This window comes from Malus sylvestris, chromosome 13, assembly GCF_916048215.2.
Source record: "Malus sylvestris chromosome 13, drMalSylv7.2, whole genome shotgun sequence".
NCBI lineage: Eukaryota > Viridiplantae > Streptophyta > Magnoliopsida > Rosales > Rosaceae > Malus > Malus sylvestris.
Window position 1 is genome coordinate 18841451 of NC_062272.1, and position 19844 is coordinate 18861294.

General features: G+C 37.5%; 4 protein-coding genes and 1 pseudogene across 5 annotated transcripts in view; 3 read left to right on the forward strand and 2 right to left on the reverse strand.

Moving 5' to 3' along the window:
* The window catches only part of LOC126596251 (uncharacterized), a 64717-nt gene that overhangs the window by 10307 nt on the left and 34566 nt on the right, over positions 1 to 19844 (forward strand). The window lies entirely within an intron of this gene.
* On the forward strand, positions 67 to 2804 carry LOC126596252 (WAT1-related protein At4g08300-like). Its single transcript, XM_050262773.1, has 7 exons — positions 67 to 457; positions 663 to 725; positions 831 to 947; positions 1023 to 1254; positions 1597 to 1755; positions 1966 to 2117; positions 2274 to 2804. The coding sequence occupies exons 1-7, from the start codon at positions 171 to 173 to the stop codon at positions 2449 to 2451; spliced, it is 1188 nt and encodes a 395-aa protein (XP_050118730.1). The 5' UTR covers positions 67 to 170; the 3' UTR covers positions 2452 to 2804.
* On the forward strand, positions 3164 to 5236 carry LOC126595317 (WAT1-related protein At5g07050-like; annotated as a pseudogene).
* Positions 5366 to 6742, reverse strand: LOC126596256 (transcription factor bHLH104-like). The gene is made up of 4 exons (XM_050262776.1): positions 6489 to 6742; positions 6288 to 6368; positions 5985 to 6147; positions 5366 to 5773 (listed from the first exon to the last, which is right to left on the reverse strand). Exons 1-4 carry the CDS (start codon positions 6659 to 6661, stop codon positions 5516 to 5518), a joined length of 675 nt encoding a protein of 224 aa, XP_050118733.1. The 5' UTR covers positions 6662 to 6742; the 3' UTR covers positions 5366 to 5515.
* Positions 9945 to 15239, reverse strand: LOC126596255 (electron transfer flavoprotein subunit beta, mitochondrial-like). The gene is made up of 5 exons (XM_050262775.1): positions 15051 to 15239; positions 14678 to 14962; positions 14376 to 14456; positions 12680 to 12774; positions 9945 to 10470 (listed from the first exon to the last, which is right to left on the reverse strand). Exons 1-5 carry the CDS (start codon positions 15117 to 15119, stop codon positions 10245 to 10247), a joined length of 756 nt encoding a protein of 251 aa, XP_050118732.1. The 5' UTR covers positions 15120 to 15239; the 3' UTR covers positions 9945 to 10244.

Consider the following 19844-nt stretch of genomic DNA (forward strand, 5'->3'; position numbering starts at 1 on the left):
AATCATCAAAGAATATTGGATATACTTATTGGGATCGAATATCTTCTGCTATTCCACTTATCTATTCTATGAATGAAGCCAGAAGATTAATGAAGAACCTAATACTGTCAACATGAAACAAGAATCAAGACTTAACTATTCCATCGTGCCCTATATGAACGTATACATGCATGATGTGCTCCTCCAGCTTGTCTAGAACTGAAATAGAAGAAGGAAGAAAGGCGGCCGGACAACCGGAGGAGGTTATGGCACACGAGTTACGTAGTAGTAACCTTAAGGGACTTTACAGGAAGTTCAAGCCACACCTCCTCATGATTTTAGCCCAGATGGGGTATACATTTCTGTATTTTATCACAGAAGCGTCCTTCAATCATGGGATGAACCCTCACGTCTACATAACTTATCGACATATTGTGTCCGGCGTAGTGATGCTCCCTTTTGCTTATTTTCTTGAAAGGTATCAATATTGTGTATAAAGCTGCATTTGTACTTGAATAGGGCAACATTCTTTAGTCTAATAGCCTAACAACATAATATGTCAGACGGTCTAGTAAGAAATACTTCCTGATTCTTGAAACATGTTCATGTGTGACTTAAATATTTCTACATATTGTCAATCATGTCCTGCGGTTAACTATTGATCTTTGATTCTTAACCTGCAGAACAGAGAGACCGAAGCTCACTTTTGCACTTTTCTTGGAACTTTTTTTACTCTCTCTATTGGGGTAAGGACATGTAGAATTAGAACCCATATATGCTTCTGATGAAGGGACAAATCAAAGCGCTAACTAAGCTCTTTTTTTTTTCTTCTCTCTTTCCAATGTTTTCAGGGTGGGCTTGACATTAAACATGTACTTTGCAAGCTTAAGATACACCTCTCCGACCTTCCTTGCATCAATGGTCAACACCATAGCGTCCCTAACCTTTGTAATTGCAATTGTACTGAGGTTAGTACACCTACTTATCCGTAAATCCAGGCATTAATTTTCATTTTATCCTTAATAAATTACGTTTTTATTCAGGTTGGAGGCTCTTGACCTTCGAAATCCTAGAGGGTTAGCAAAAGTTTTGGGTACCCTAATGTCCTTAGCGGGTGTGATGACCATGACATTGTACAAGGGGCCTATTATCAAAAATTTGTGGCCTGCACTAATCCATGTTGAAGGCAAATCCTCCATCCATGAGAACTGGTTAAAGGGTTCAATTCTAACTGTTGCAAGTTGCATAACATGGTCGGCATGGTACATCATGCAGGTTTCACCCCTTACTCAAAAGTACACTTACAAATGTATATTGAATTGTTATCTAATGAACTAATGAAGTTAACTGAAGGTGAGATGTTATTGTCACTCCAAAAAAGGTGTAGTTAACTGATGAATATGTGACCGAGTGCACATATTGATCGCTATCTCAACCCTCTCAACCACCTCGACACAACATTCACCAGTTAACTGCAACTTTTATTTGTGGTTAACCCACATTACAGAATTCCTGCATATAAGTGAGAGTAAATATAGAATTTCTGATAATTTACATTGGTGATGTTGGCATGTAATTTATACAAATAATTTTCTGAAAAGAATAAGATTATTGTAGGCAATCACATTGAGAAGATATCCTGCACAACTATCATTGACTACATGGATGAGCTTTATAGGGGCAGCACAATCAGCTGTCTTCACCGTGTGTATAGAACATAGACGAGCTGCTTGGACAATCGGATTCAACGTTGACCTCTGGTCGATATTATATGCTGTAAGTATCGGGATTTTCTGAAAATGACGGTGAAACTACAACCCATTTTGTAACCATTTTGGTTTTTAGTTTTCACTGTTTTAGATGGATGCAAGATTCGAGGGAGGTGGAAGAAATATGCGCGAAATGCTACCTACATAAAATGACAAATAAAAACTTAAAGCTAAATAGTTATTGGTAGAACTCTTCTAATGTGGTGGCGTATCGCAGGGAGTGGTGTGCTCAGGTCTAATAATCTTCATTCAACTATGGTGCACAGAAGAGAAAGGGCCAGTTTTTGTGACCATGTTTAATCCTGTATCAACAATTTTGGTGGCTGTTTTAGCTTACTTTGTCCTCGGTGAAAGACTTTATGCTGGCAGGTAATTTCTTTTTCGTATTACATCATCCAATCTAATATGATTTTGCTGATAACTTTGTATGATGCATATTATTGAGCCACATTATGTGACCGTAACACCGCCATGTTGTGTTACCAATCCTGGATTAATCTAAAATTCCGTGTGTGGTTTGTTCAGCATAGTAGGGGCATTCATTGTCATCCTTGGTCTATACTTGCTGTTATGGGGAAAAGAAGGTGATGAAGTTTACGTCAAGGCGGAAGAGTCATCTTATCAGACAAAGTATGAAGAGCATAAAGATAATGGCGTACAGATCACTTCAGCTAACAAAAATGCGAAGCATGGTGAACCATAAGGATAAGATTGGATCCTTCCCTGGAATCCGTCGAGACGGAAATCACGAATCAAAATTCGAACATAATAAAAACTAAAAGAAGAAGATGAAGGTGACAAAGAAAAGCTAGTTGAGTGACAAACATGAGAGCAAGAGAATGAAGTCTGCTTTAACCTTGGTTATAGCTAGAGATAAATTCGTGATTGTTTCCGTGGGATGAGGCTGCACATCTTTTAGCCCTTCATGCTCTAAAATCTAAATTTTGATGATTTAATTTGGATTGAAGAAGCACTCTTTAATGTGATTATGTAACCAGTTGTAATTCCCAATGTTATCAGAACTTTTCTTCTAATAAGAAACTAGCATCTTACCCACGCTTGTGACAATTAACTCTTGATTGTTTTAGCCTTTATGCTTTTTAATATTTTATTGTTTATGGTGTTTTGAGATAAAACTAATTGGCCTTCTCACTTTATACATATAGATAAATAAAATAAAATAAAGTCTTCATTGCTATTCTGTATTCTATGGTGCAAAGTTCATATTCCAAAAGGATGCAATGGCATACATGATACCTAAGCAAGTAGAATTTCACACAAATCCTGCTTCTTTTCCCAGAAAACAATTAAAAAACATAATGATAGTAAGTCAAATTGTTATAAGAACTTAATCAAGAACATGATACCATCAACACAAACAAGAATCAAGACTGAACTATATGAGTGCATGCAAGATGTGCTCCTCCAGCTTGTCAAGTATTGAAAAGAGAAGGAAGAAGAGGGAACAACCGGCCGGAGGTGGTTATGGCATGGGAGGAAGTTCGTAACCTCGGAAAAGTTTACATGAAGTTCAAGCCACACATCCTCATGGTTTTACCTCAGGTGGCCTTTACATTTTTATATTTTCTCACAGAAGCTTCCTTCAATCATGGGCTGATCATGTCCACATTACTTATCGACACATCGCATCAGCCTTAGTGATGTTCCCTTTTGCCTATGTTCTTGAAAGGTATATATATAAAGCTACATTTGTACTTAATTATAGGGGAACTTTCTTTTCCATATATATACTTGTTTTGTTCACATCACGACCAGTTCAACATTTCTACATATTGTTTACAACGTGACATGTTAGACTGTTTGGTAATAGAAGAACATTTTTCTACACCAATCACGATGACTTTTGATTTTTGTTTCTCCTCCTACAGGAAAGAGAGACCAAAGCTCACATTTGCTCTTTTCTTGGAACCTTTTGTTCTGTCTCTTCTTGGGTAAGGACGTTCAGATTTTAGAACCCATATCTTCTCATCATAAGGAATATATAAAAGGCTAATTTCATGCGTTGTCTTCAATTGTTGCAGGATAGGTTTGACTTTAAACATGTACTTTGCGAGCTTAAGATACACCTCACCGACGTTCCTTGCATCCATTATCAACACTATAGCTTCCCTAACTTTTTGTAATCGCAGTTGTACTGAGGTTAGTACACCTATTAATCCATAAATCCAAAGCACGAATTCACGTTTACAAAAATACAGGCGGCAGAATTTGCATTTGGATAAGCGTGGAATGACTTTTTGGAATGCTAATAGCAGTTCTCTAACAAATTACTTCTTCATTTAGATCAGATGTTGTTTATCTTCGAAGTTCTCGTGGGTTAGCAAAAGTTTTGGGCACCGTCGTCTCTTTAGCCAGCGTTCTGACCATGACATTGTTCAAGGGGCCAAATGTGAAAAATTTATGGCGTTCCATTATTTCATATTCATGAAAAATCCTCCAACCATGAAAACTGGTTGAAGGGTACATTATCCAGTTTCACTCCTCACTCAAACTATAATGCAACTACTAGATCATACACAACCATTACAAAATATGCATATGTCGAGAAGTTCTTCAACGAGGTTAACCGAAATTTAGAAAGTGTATTTAACCGGTGAATATGTGGTGGAGCGTATATCAAATGTCTCAACCACTTTCATCGGTTAACTGCACTTTTCTATTACACGGTTTACTACCCACATTGCAGTTTTCCTGCATATATTTGAGACCATATATAGAATTTCCAATAATTGACTGCATATATTTGAAGAGATATCCTGCAGAAGTGTCACTGACCACATCGATGAGCCTTATAGGGGCAGCACAATCAGCTGTCTTTGCAGTATGTATAGAGCATAGACGAGCTGCTTGGACGATTGGATTCAACGTTAACCTCCGGTCAATTTTATATTCTGTTAAGTATCTTGGATTTTCTGACAACGCCCGTGAACTTACGACCCTTTTATCAACCATTTCGTTTTTAATGTAAGATATAAATCCTGTAAATAGAATTAGGGAATGTAAAATGCTGTACTACGATAGCAAATTATAAGATTCTTCTAATGCGGGGAAGGCGTATGGCAGGGAGCAGTGTGCTCTGGTCTTAAAATCTTCCTTCAACTAAATGCGTTTACAGCGCATATCTTGAGTTCATTCAAGGCATTCTACTTGTCAACGGCTATTTGTTCTAACGACATACAGTCTTCACTTTGTTGGAGGATGTCATCTGATCGACGACGGTTTTATAAAATAAAGAATGTGGTGGCAATGCATGCACATCACTAGAGGGATCACATTTTCAAACCATATTAGTGAAGCGCACTTTTTTGGCGCAGCATAGTAGGGCCAGTTATTGTCGTTCTCAGGCTATACTTGCTGTTGTGGGAAAGGAAGGGGATGAAGTTTACATCAAGCCGGAAGAGCGTAAGGATAATGCGGTTCAAAAAATCACTTCAACAAAGAAGGATGTGCTGCATGGTGAACCATAAGGATTGGATTGAAATCCATGGGGACAAAAATCACAAATCGAAATTCAGCGTAATATGTTGCCAAGAACCACCAGTACTATCAGATATGCTATTGAAAAAGGTTGGGGTAAAAAAAGTTAGAACAGAATATGGTAAATACTGGACATTTACCAGCCGTTTTATTCCGAAAATGAGAGTCTTCAAGCTACATTTAACAATTCAGCCACACACGTGCCACCAGCCAAATTAAAATCAGGCAATTGAAACAGCGCTGACATATTGTCAACAATGGATAAAAACCTAAGCAGCAGGGGGCCTAAGTTCGTGATCACGAGATGTATCACGGGCCGATGGAGGTATATAGTGCCACATAGGGACCAGACTATAGCTAGGATAGACAGCCATCTTGTTTGCCCCAGGATGATATGCAGCTGGTACTGCTGGGTGGGTTGGAACAAACCCAGAAGGTGAAATTGCCATACCTTTCAACTGCTGTTCCAGCCGTTCTTTGTCTGCTTTCAGGACAAGTTTTTCTGCACGAAGTTCATTCTTCTCTGCCTGTAATATGCAAGAACAGCAAACAAGTGCGTACTCAAAAGTTTTCTAGTAGTGAATTTTGAGATCATCGACAGCATAGTTATTGGTCTTCTCCAATACGCAATTCAGCTGAATTTTGAGATAATCTAAAGCCAAATCTCATACACTCTCAATGGAACATTTTCATAAAACATTAAGAAAACAAACTTCAAGTAAATGATGTTTACCGAACCTTTAAACTTTTAACTTCTTCAAGTAACTTTTGATTTGTTTCTGTGAGCTCCTGAGCTTCAGCTCTAAGCTGGTTCAAAACCCTTACGGCATCATCAAGTATAGCAGCCTTGTCCGTCTTCGGCGAACTCCCGGGTTCCAAAACACCGCTCAACTCCACAAACCTGCAACAAAATAATCAAACACCAACACTTCTCAATCACAAAGAAAACAAAAACCCACCATTCTTTTCATCATTACAAAACAACCCAATTCTTAAAAATCTGCAAAAAAAAAAAAAAAAAAAAAGAGATTAGATTCATGCCTGTCATTCAATCTCTCCCTCCTCAATTTCTCACGGCAAGCTTTTGCCCCTGATCCTCCAGAGCACGAATCCGTCCGTCCCCTTAACACCACCAATCAAACAGTCAATTTCGTGACAAAAAGTTTGGAGCTTTCGCGACTCAGAAAGCATTACATTTCTGAAGATTTCAGATTTCATCGAAAATGGAATAGGAGGAAATACCTCTTGCGGGGGCACTCCTTTTCCTGTGACTGTGAGGCTGAGGAAGCGGCGGCAGCCGGAACATCGACGGCGGAGAATTCGAAATCGCCGAAAGAAGGGGTGTCGTTGGGCCAAAGGAAATCGGTGGGTTGGGTTTCGTCGATGTAATCAAGATACTCTATCCATTCCCCCATTTGAGATTACAAGAGAGACCGAGTCTTCTGCTATTAATATGATTCTCTGGACTTTTGCTGCAAAGTTAAATTTGGTTATTTTTGAAAAAAAAAAAAGTAATCATACAAAAAAAAGCAAAAAACAAAAACAACAACAACAATTAATTTTTTTATGATATAGAAAGTTGTTTATTTTGTTTTATAAATAATTAGCCTCATATTACATCGCCAAGCATATGACAATTGATTCTTTTTTTATTGTTTTTTTTATAATTTTACTAATGTTAGATATATTGTTTTTTTTTAATGGAAATACATTTTGAAAAACAATGAATGTAATCACTCACACTCTCACTAAATGTGTAACATGAAAAGAATAATACTAGAGATATCAAATTTTTAAACCAAGTTTGAAAACCAAATGATGTGTCACCAACTCACTGATAAGAATTAAATGTTAAATACTTAAGTGATAATTCAATCATCAACAACCACATCATTTGGTTTATAAAATTTGTTTAAAAATTTAATCTGCCTTGTATTACCCTTATAAAAAAAAAGATTAACACAAAAAGAAAAGCTTTTATGATATTCAAATTTCCCTTCTGTCATTAGAGATTTAAAAAAACTAAAGAAAAATATTCACGCAAGGGAAGATACATAATTGGATTGCGAGTGATTCGTAAAATAAAATAAAATAAAAAAATCAATTGCAAGAGTATTAATAATTCAAGTGAAGTCGTAAGATATGACATCTTTTTACAAAGAAATAATTGCATTTGTATAATTATGTCTCAGACGACCACTAGCCGCAAGAATAATATAAAATAACATATGAAATGTTACATCAGAAACATCTAAACAATAAGGTATTCATTTCCAAGGTCTTGTATTTTGCATCAATGAAATTCTTCTTATTATCTACACTCCAACAAATAAATCCATTAAGTTTAATGGTCTCTCTATGGTATGTGATGCGCACGTCACAACTTTGATGAAACTAAAGAAATATCGGTATGAAACTAAAATTGTCCCCGTCACTAACCAACCAACCAAGGAAAAAAATTTCTAACATAAAAAATAATAAACCATCACATAAGAAAAGGGAACAAAACCTACAGAATTTTTTTAGTGTACCAAAAACACAAATTGATACATTGACGTCTCATAATATAAGTGGATAGAAGATATATTTTTCAGTTTCACTCCACATGTATTATTATGCATGGTGGACCTTCCGTGGACATAGAAAATCTCTCAACCAATACAACCTTAATGTTGATAACTTGACCGTGGACAGTAAAATTGGTCCAACTATGTTATTGGCTGCATCTCGTCAGCTCTCGTCTTTCGTCATGTTCTTCGTGATTGTTTTGAAGGACACACCAAACTCATTATTCACTTTATTTTACACAATGACTCGAATGACCAGCCATTACTAGTATTGGCCTTTCTATCCGAGACTTAAATAGGATACAACTCTTCACTAGGGGTGGGTTGGAAAAACCGAAAACCGAAAAATACCGGACCGAAAACCGAACTGAGGCCTAAAAAACCGAACCGAATCTGTTGAACCGAACTGAACCGAATCTGGTTGGTTTGGTTTCGGTTTCTGAGGTTCGGAAACCAAACCGAACCGAAGTTAATTTATTAATTAATAATCCTAATTCTAAAACGGCACCGTTTTGACCCCGAAATGTAACCTAAACCTAGGTCCCTAACCCTCATCTCTCGGTCTCGCTTGTTTTCCCACTTCCCAGTTCGTGCAGCAGCCCACAAACTCCACTTCTCCCCCAAATTCGCCCACTCCCACTCCAACCTTTTCAGCATCGTCATCTCCGCCCGCCCCTCCTCTATCCGCATCTGTGTCTTCCACTTCCTCGACGGCACCGCCCCCTCAAGATCCTCTTCTTTTCTGGCTCTGAGCTCGACGCCTTCGGCTCTGACGTCTGTGAGAAGCTTCTCGAGTCGTGCTGGAAGGTGCTCAGGTCATCCGGCTTTTGGTTCAAGGACGAGTGGGCCTCAGCCCCCAAGATTCCCTAAAATTCAATCAATTGTTGCTTCTGCACTTTTGATCGCAAACCCCAAACCCCAAATCCCTAATCCCTAATCCAAATCAGAAGCAAAAGCAATTAGAGGACTCAACCAACGACGATTCATATTCATCGCCTTCCTCAGCTCCGAGGAATCCGAGTGCTATTCGAAAAGGCACCATCGCAGAAAAGATGATGGTGGTTCGAGAAGAGAGAAGGAACGGAGAGAGAAACAGAGAAGTAAGAGAGAGACGAAGAGAAGGAAATCAAAGAAGAAGAGGGCTTATGGTGTTGATGACGGTGATGAGTCCGGTTTTGGGAGGAGTGCTGACGATTCAGAGCTAGGCCGGAGTTGGCTTGATCCGCAACCCGTTTTACGAGAATTGTTCATCGAATTTCCCAATATTGGGAATGATTTGAAAAAGGTACATTTACACCACCAAGTAATTTTGTTCAGAATCAGAATTGTTAGATTAGAATTCATGTATCAAATGAAACTCTCAAGATTTGATTAATTAGAGACGACTCCAATCTTTTCCCGCCATGAAACTGATGATAATTTCATTTACTTTTTGTTGTTGTTTAGCTATGGAATTAAGTTCGAATATTAACTAGAAAATTTCCAATCTTTTCCAGCCATGATATTCTGCTGATTGTTAGTTATTTTTGGGGTTAAAATTGAACTGAAAATTGGTGCAAATAGCATGTGAGGAACAAGGTGTTTATGCCCAGCGACGAACCCATACTCTCGTTTAATTTTCTGTTATACTTATACAGTTTTAGAGGTTTGGTTTGAATGTTTGCTCTCTGTGGTTGTTTGAATGTTTGCTCTCTGTGATTTGTTGGACCATTGTTGCATTGCTCTCTGCAGCAAGGCTCAATTGAAAGAAAAATCAAAAGTCGCCCCCCCCCCCCCAAAAAGGAGAAAAACCGAACCAAATACAAACTGAACCGAACACAAACCGATAGAAAACCGAACCGAACCAAACCGAATAGTAATTTCGGTTCGATTTCCGGTTTTGGCCAAAAACCGAACCAAACGAAACCGAACCCACCCCTACTCTTCACACCTCCGCCATCTCAAACATTTAACAGTGATTGGCCACTCAAGAATGAGAATAAATTCCTCCTCAAAACGCTTCATGGTGAATTGTAGAATTGCATGTTTAGGATCAGAACCGTTAATATTGTAAATCATTTTTTGCATATATGACATTTACATAGTAATTTATAACATAACGATTTTAATCATAAACATTAAACTCTGGGAATCAGCCAAGAAAGAGTTTCGAGGAGGAATTCTCCTCATTTTTTGAGCGGCCCAAGTATTATTCCAAGACATAACATGCTAGAAAGGTCACAATGGATAAAGAATACCCCATCTCCAAGAACAACCTAGTGTAAAGTAAAAATATACAATGTCAAAGATTTAGTAGGTCGTAGTCGTATGATGACTAAGAACTTATTAAGCTTTGGATTAAGCTTTAAATTTCCATAAAATGCAGTTGTCGTTAGTCAGAAGAAATGGCTTGATCAGCACAAGGCTTTGAAGCAAAGTACTGATAGAAAAGTTAAATGACATGGACTTCGTTCTTAAGCTTGTCAATCAGCTCATCCACGGAAGAAACGAGGACCCCTGCTTTTCTCTTGGGAGGTTCAGTGACTTGAACCTGCTCTATATCGGATTTGAGTTCCACATTCAGATCCTGCAGAGTGTACTTCTTTATGACCTTCGATTTTGCTTTCATTATGTTCGGGAGTGTTGCATACCTTGGTTGGTTTAGCCTCAGATCGGTGCTGCAAGAGGACCACAGAAACGAGTATCAGTTACGATTTTTCACCAGAAAATCAGGTTTAGACAAGCTCCCTACTCCTTCCCATCATTCATGATGTATGTGCTGATGTTTTCGCTGCATTTCAGTCCATTACTCTAATTGATATCTCATATATTCTAATAGTTGAAACCTTCAAAATAAAATAGTTACATCTTAAAGTAACAAGTGTACTTAAAATATCATCAATATTTTGTCATCCTGACACTTCATATCTTTCGAGCTCAATATAAAGATATGATCCACCACTATTAAATTTGTCTGCCCTTTTAGTATAATTTTACGCGGTAAGACCATTTATCCATATCATTTAATAAGTGAACAAAATAAAATAAAGTGGCATTTATCTTTTCTAATCATATTATTAATTAATGCATGCTGTCTACATTAAGAGTAAAATAAAATTGTTTTAAAACTAATTTGACACTAATATATAGACAAAAAAGTTAACAACACGTTGAAACTAATAATTAGAGAAGCTCATAGCTTCTAGGATTACCCTAGCTATCTTAATTGAAGGCTCGGCTTTATCACCACAGCCTTCCTTTTTACACTTTTCTCTTTTTAATTGCCTAGCCAACGGAGGTGGAGTTGTTTTTATGAGTTTGGTTCTAGTTGTCGAACTCCTAAAGAACAGGCAACTATACCCTTGGACTGATTCAAGGCTAACCAGGTCCTTATTTGCAGACCTCAGTATGCCTTAAGCTTTATTGGCTTGGGAAGCACCTTCCCTCAGGGTTACTTGATGCTGAATGCGTATGGTCCTAGGCAAGGGCCTGATGCTTCTAGGATTGTAATGGTGGTTGGCTGTTGGGTTTTAATGCTAACACTGCTCAGGTGAGATATTCAGCTGGACGTTGATCTTTATACCATGCTCTTAAGCTGGCTTGGGATCAAAGAATCTCCAATCTGTTGGTTGAGATGATTCAGCTATTATGGGTTGATTGGTCTTGTCACCGAGTACAGATGTTTGATCAAAGGAAGTTGTTCATTGGAAAAGAAATTTTGGCAGCAGATTTCTTAACTTAGTTGGGTCTTACAAGTGTGTTGGTAATCTATATTATGGTATGGCTTCAATTACTAGACCGAGGTTAATTGTAGTATAGTACTTTGGGTTTAGGCCTGCGATTTAACTGGGAAAAAAATTGCAGTCTACGTGAGTGGAAATGTTATCTTTGAACCAAATAATGGGGCGAGCTAATCTACTTCTGAGCCGTTCATCTTTTTCATTTTGACTATATATCTCCATCCATCCAGTGTGTACAAATAAGGGAAATGGAGACAATTCTTCCACCAAGCTACAACTAGGGAGATGAAGAAATGAACTTGTAAAGGGGCAGACTGGAGAAAGGTTGAAGAGAAAGGACTGGAGAAAGGTTGAAGAGAAAGGGAGACATGGCACAGTAGCAACAAAAGAAAGAGTTGTAATTTTTATTTTCTTGTCGGGTTTGGATAGACAGAGAGTACGACAATTATGAAATCTGTCTTATATATCTTCCTAATAACATTAAATCTTGTGAAAATGCGAATGGAAAGAAATTCCATATATCCAATGTGTAATCTTACCCATGGGCCATTAGAGCTTTTTAATCAAAATGGTCTGAAGATTATACTTTTTTCATAAACTAACTGGTCTGAATATTATTGTGATAATTTGTGTAAGCAGAGGGGGCAAGACACAGGGACTGTATTATGCATGAATTTCATACTTAGAAAGCATCCCAGTACACACAAAGCAAAGGATGCTTGTTAACTTCTAAAGGATGACTAAGAAAGATAAGAATATTACATAAGGAAAGACATGATTGTTCGCTAGTGTTTTTGGGATTTATAGTGCCGTGGGAGTAGCAACTGCTTCACCGACTATAAATGGTAAGGATGATTACTATAATTATTTAGGATAACTTCTATTTATAACAGAAATAACTCATGCTTACTTCAAATTGAACTACTTCTCAATTTCAGAAAATAGTTTGAAGTTTTTGTTATAAAGTAATTAAGTTTGAACTACTGAAGTTTGAAAGCTGTTTCAATTTCGTAATTGATCCTACAATTTATACTTGCAAAGTTTCCAATTCTCTAAAAGATAGCACAATGCATTTGAAAGTGAAAAGAGAAGCATCTAAAAGTCCAAAGTGTCCACACAGGAATACATGACAAGATCAGATACTTACGTGATCACTGCTGGCAAATCTAGACACAGAGTCTCGAGACCACCATCTACCTCTCTGTCTACTGTCACTACCTGCTTCTCCTTATCCAGCACAACCTACTGGCAACATTTCGTCATAGGAATAAATTCATAATGTATGAAAATCATGCTAGAACAGAATGCAATATCAATAACATGTGACAAAATCAGTATGTATGCCTCTAACTGATGTAGTGAATAAGGAGTTTATTCAATGGGGCTTTTGGTATTTTGGTGTTCATCCACTCCGTTAATTATTAATTTGAGATTCATGTATCTTAGGTTGTGATGTAATGTTTTGTAGTAATTTTGATGCATTGTAAGTTGTGTTTTAAATTAAGTGGATAGGTGGAACAATTGTCATTTAATATGTTTCAGTGGCTTAGGGAGTTGTATTTGGATTGATGAAGATGTTTTGGCACACTAGTATATTAGGGAGGGAGTTTGATATGCTAAAGGAGACAATTTGGAATTATAATTTTATGGTAACAAAGAATTGAGCATTGTTCTTCTATCATTTTTTTGTCAAGCCTTATGTGTTTTTGACATCTCCTCTATCTCTTTGTCGTTCTGAATTACTAACTATAGTATCACCACCACAATTAGTAGTCTTTACAACCTTATTTCACTTTTAGAACCTTCCATCGTGCTATCTGGCCTTGTGGCATGCTGCGTTTCAAAATTCACTTTGACCAATGCAAAAAAACTTTTACAAAACAGAGTCCAATTTTCCACTAGTTATTCTCTATGACCTCAGAAATCATAAAGTATCCAGGTGGATAGGGATATCAGTAGAACTGATGCAGGACAAACCAAAGGAAAGGGAGAGATAACCTGGGAATCACTCAACCAGGGCAACGGAACTCGTTCGATGTTGCTATGGGGATAGAACCTGGGAATCACTCAACCAGGGGCCACGGAATCACTCACGTCGCTAATTATGGATTCACTCAACACGACCAAGCCTAACACTTGATTTAAGGAAGGAGAAAACTCACTTTTTTCTTAGATTGATTATAATTCACTAATTGACTTTTTAATCTTACATATGGAACCCTTTAAATAGGAGGCTACCTTACATTGATAGGATAAATAACTTAATACTAAAGATTATAGTTACTAGGCATCTAATTAAAACATGGCTTTAAAAGATGAAAAGTCACCAACAACATGTTTAATATAGGGACCATATTAATTGTTATGCACTGCATCAAGAACAGATGTATTTGGAAAGCATAGAGAGAGGAACACATCCCTAACCTCAACTTCCTGGATATCAATTTCTGAAGAAAATGGGGTAGTGACTAGTGCTCATATCCCACTACAATTTAAAACAATTGTAAACCAACCCCTTTGATCACCCTTAAAAACAAAAGACGCATTAGAAACCGATAATCAGAAGCATCAACAAACTATATTATCTATTAACTCCAGTGTCTAAACAGTTCTATTTACCAATTAAAATCCCCAAAAGCAACACATGGAGTTCAAATATTGTCTCATATTCACCTACATTTGAAACCTTCAAAAAATACTGCACGAACAGCTTGATGATATATTCCCTAATTGCTTAATCACGTCAAACAAAAGAAAACCAAGGAAGCGTGAAACCGAAGTATAAAAATTGCAAGCAACTGTATTTCTTCTCTAGCTGAATGAATGAAGAGAGAAAAACTGACCTTTGAAGCAAAGGTCCCTTGAGGCCAGTTCAGAAGTCCTGCAACCATTTGCCCTGTTTGATTGCAATCATCGTCGATAGCCTACACAAACATTCAAATACGCATAAAAGATCAAATCTCCACTTCCTCAAACCAATACCAACAATGCAAAGCCACAAAATTCAAATCCATTTTAATTCCTGGAGCAATATTCTAATTAATTTAATCCAATCTACGAGACAGAGAGATTCGAACTTGAATGCAGACAAGCGCGACCGTCTTCCTCAAAACCCCATAAAAACTAAAAGAAATTAACTTTTAACCTGTTTGCCCAGGATAAGAAGTCCAGGCTTCTCAACCTCCACGAGAGCTCTCAGAAGCTTAGCAACGGATAAAGGGTAGAGAGGGCCATCAGTCTCCACATGGATTCCCCTATCGGCGCCCATAGCCAATCCTGTCCTGAGCGTATCCACGCACTGTTTTAGTCCCATGGACACAGCCACCACCTCCGATGCCATCCCGGACTCTTTAATCCGGAGGGCCTCTTCCAAAGCAATCTCGCAGAAGGGGTTCATCGACATCTTCACGTTCTGGGTTTCCACGCCGCTCTGTGAAACAGAAGAATTGAAACTGTTGGATTAGAATTACATGAATTTGAAACGAAACAAGAAATGGGATGGGATTGGATTGGCTTGCCTTGTCCGGTTTGACTCGGATTTTGACGGCGTAGTCGACGACGCGCTTCAATGCCACCATTATCTTCATGGTTTCCGGTGGAAGTGGGACTGAGATGGTTTCCGGTGGAAGTGGGACTGAGATGGTAATAATCCGATGAGAGAAGACGAGTGAGGAGGAGGAGAGAGAGTTGGAAATGGCATTGCTGACCTAGCAGTTACTACTAGCAGATAAATGGTGCCGCAAAACTTTTTAAGGGCGCGTGTACTAATCCCTTATTAAAGTAAGAGGAGTTGAATTGAGGAGAAATTAAATTGAGGAAGAATTGAACAAGGTGAAATTATAATTAGATTCTTATTGAAGTTGTTTATTAAAATTGTTTAGAATCGAAGTAGGAATGATGTTGAGTCTATATAAATTGTTTACTAATTCATTTCATCTGGGATGAAAACTAGGTTGATTACTATATTGCCTTTACATAAATAAATTATTTTCATACTCTTTTTTATCATTCTAAATTCTTTTTTCATTTATTTTCTCTTCATCTTCTTCCAGAACCTTCTTCCTTGGGGAATCTCTTCTTTCTCATCCCCAATTATTTTTTTTATTTTCCTTTCTCCATCTTCTTTCCCGTCATCCTTGCTCCCTGACACTCTTCCTACTAGGGGTGGGCACGGTGCGGTTCGATGCGGTTTCGAGTGAAATCACAACCAAAACCGAAACTTTTTGCGGTGCGGTTTTGAAGCCAAAACCGAAATGAAACCAAACCGTTTGGTTCGGTTCGGTGCGGTTTCAAACGGTTTCGGTTTGATTTTTAAGAAAAAAACGTACAATTTAAAATATACACTTATTTATGCATAAAACGGTCTTATTTTCCTCATATATTAATTAAGACGGTCTTATGTCCTAACTTTGATTAATATTAATACTTACTAAAGTAATGTCCTAACTTTGTATTTCAATGCCATAGTATTAATGAGTTTTTATTTTTTGTCAGATTGGCATGTTGAATTCAATGCCATAATCCACCAGTGCTCCAAAATAGAACAGAACAAATAATTCAATGCCATAATCTACTAGAGAACAACAAAACAGAAATAAACAAATGAAGAAAGAAAGTGCTAATGTTATTTTGTTATTCCAGCCCCCTCAAATTCAATATGACCGATGCTCATTGTCATTGCTCAGTGCTTACAACATAAATAAACATATCAAGTAAATATTTGTTTATTTAGGCTCAAAGGGAGTTGCTTATTTGAATCACATATCCAGTAAATATTTGTTTGAGTTAGTGTAGTCTCCATGATGAAACTTGTATGATTCCTAACCTAAACACATATTTAGAAAATGTAACAGCTTGTCTATAAGGGTTCCCCAACGACAAAAAAAAGGTCAGAGAACATGTTTCATCTCGTCCCATATTAAAGATTCAAAGCTAGATGATAATGATAGTCTAGTAACCTAGTTGAACTAATTAAAAGTTTAAAATATAACATTTATTTATTAATTTTATTATATGGTGCGGTTTCGGTTTTGGTGCGGTTTAGAAAACCCAAAACCGAAACCAAACCGTTTTCTTTGCCGCGGTTCGGTTTCGAAACCGAAACCATTTCAAAACCGCAAAACCAAACCGTTCGGTGCAGTTCGATTCGATTCGTGTTTCGGTTTCGATTTTAGGTTCCAAATGCCCACCCCTACTTCTTACCATCCCCTAATTCTTTTAGCTTCCTCATCTTTTTTCTTTTCTTTTCTCCATCTTTGAAACCCATCCTGACAAAATCATCTTGAACCAGTCAACTTGAGCCTCGTCATCGTTGGTGGACGAGATTGAGCTGGAGTCGGCACTCTACTAAAAGGCTAAGGACAGGGGTAGTTTGGGTAGAAAAGTCGGATTCCTGATGGAGGCTTCTCCCTAGAATCCAAATACCACCTCTATGGAGGGGATCCAATTCCGGGAGATTCAGGAGTTCAATTCCTGATTTTGTGTGAGCCCCACCTTGTTTCCGATTACTGAAATGTTTGGTAAACAGTTGAATGCCTCGAAAAAAGTGCAAATCCGTTTCTTCGTATTCCATTCCGATTACGTAAACACGGCCTTAGTGTGAGCTCTTATTTTATATTTCTTTTCTTTTCTATTACACAATTTAAATTCGACGACATGTGGAAAATCACATACCAAAGGAGAAAATAAGAAATTGCCTATTGTAGGAGGGTCAAATTTTTTTATTCGTTAGTAGCGTTTTTCAAGTAAAGGCATTCAAGTGGTACTCAAATGTCATAATAGAAGTGGAGGAAATGAAATATAATTTCTTATCTCTCCACTTTTTTTATGACATGTGGAATACCCGCTTGAATATCGAGCACTTGGAAAATTTCTCATTAGTAGGACATTAATTGTGTCGATGAATTTTCCAAGGCTTGAGTAAAATGGATCAAAATACGAATAACTCAGAAGTCTGGTTATAGCTCAATAGCTCTAATCGAGTTGAGATGCTCAAACATACCAACGATGCCACAACATCCTACTATATTTCGGAAAGATAGGTGAAGTTCGCCAACTTCACTGAGATCGACCATTCTTGTTTCGTAAGACATGGAAACCTAATCTGACTGGGAATCGGCCGGGTTTCCTATATTCTAGGACATTCATACAATTTAGGGATTTTCATGTGCCTCAAGTAATCACACTTTTAAGAGGAAACAATATCTACTTCTAGTTATCCTCTTGGATTCACTCGGATTAATACTGATTTTCCAACTAGTTAAATAACTCACCTAGGGCATAACTATGGTAACGCAATCTATACTCCTTGCTTATTCTCTAACGCATTGCTTACTAACTTAACTATCGGGGAGCCTTTAATTGGTACTCCATCGGTACCTAATGTCTGCTTGGTTGTTTGCCTTTTTACAGGTAGCCAGACTTGAGCTCTTCCGTCCACTGTAGTGCACCATTAAGACAAATATGTGTGATGAATAGCACAAGGACCGGATTGTCAGTCATACCATCGCAAGTGGGATCCCAATGCAATCTCGATCATTTGGACACTGCAAGGGCTTCCCACATAGAGCCTAGGTACCTTGACTTTAACAATCCAGAGTCATCTGAAGAATAAGAATGACGTAGGCTACTAAATCATGACAACCCTAGGGACGTTCTGAAAGATGCTCGGAATCAATTGTCTAGCAAAGTTGTTGCAAGGGTCGAAGCTCTCTTTCTTCAACCATCAAATTCGCACCTTCTTCGGAGAAATTTACTCAGCTTAGCATCAAATACTTCTATGGTCAAACGTATAATACCCTGAAAATTTAAAATATATGATTATGTGGAGTAAATCGAGAATAAATAGATTTATGGTTATAAAATTTTGATTAGAGAAATTTTAGAACTTTGTTTTCGGAATTTATTATAATTTACATTGAAAAATTTATCGATAAGCGGAAAAGACAAAAATGCCCTAGTTGACTAAACATATTTCTTGACGTATTTAGATAGAGGAGGAAAATGAGAGATGCGGGAGAGAAGAAGGGAAAAAAGGGGACCAGTCTGGAAAAAGAGGGGGGAAGGGAGGACCAATGGGAAGAAAAGGAAATGAGGGAAGGGAAAAGGAGAGAACCGGCCAACCCGGTTTCTCCACCTAACCCGGTCCTATCTCCTCTTTTCGATGTCTGTTGGAGGTGATTCTAGTGTCTATCTATGGGAAGCTCTCAGTGAGCCCAACATCCATAATGTGTTGGATTTCTCAATTTCTTACCCAATTTTACAAATCAAATCCACAAACCCACGGTTGTCCCGGCAGTTTTCTTCATTTTCTGGTGATTCCAACAACGATTATCATCGATCCCCACCACCAATAGATTTTCATCAACCCCAGGAGCAAGTCCCAATCATTGGATGAGGCGTCAGAGTTCGTTTTGGAGTTGAATTAAGAAAACCCAATTCAAAGGTTTCTGGCGCTTCAAGGGCGAATTGAGGTGTTTTCCGGCCGAATCGGACTTCGGCCCATGTATGAAAGTTGTTCCTCTCATTGAACTCTACTTGCCTGTAAAATTTGGTAATTTTTGGAGTTCTTCGGAAAACTAGGTTTTTGTTCGCCAGAAACCGCTACCCACAGAGGTGCCTGGCCAGTGGGCCGACGTTGCTTTTTCATGCAAATTTTGATATTTTAAATCTGTAATTGGTACCCATTTGATGTGATTCGATTATGAAAGATAATATTGAATATTTTCGTTACTAGAATATTTCGGAAATGGATAAAAGAATGAATGTGAACTACGAAGGGCTTGATTCCGTTCAAGGGTACGTAGGCAATTTAACGGGAGTTAGACACAACCTTAAAAATCATCGAGATTAATCTTTTGTTGAAAATTTGTCTAATAAAAGGAATTGGGTGATTAATTTAAAAATTAACCTTATGTTTTTGGTAAACAATTTGGGTTATAGATTTTGTGAGTAACTAAGAATTAAATAAAAGAATTGTGATAAATGGTAGAAAATAAGCAAGAGTTTAATTTGGGCCTATCATAGTAATTATCTTCCGAAATAATTTTTTTTGGTCGGGGTGTTAGAACATGGTATCAAAGCGAATGATCCTACCTTACAATGTGAGATATTATTGGTGTTTGTGGATGTGAATTGTGAATTGCATTATTTCATAAGTTCTTTGACTAATGGTGAATTTATGTGTAATGCCTATATTGTGAATCACTATGAAGTGAGTTGAATTGAGAAGGAGTAGAAAATTTTAAAATGTTATATTTTGTGTAGCTTTAAGAATGAGCGTTTGATTTAAAGTTTGGGATTAATCTTGAATT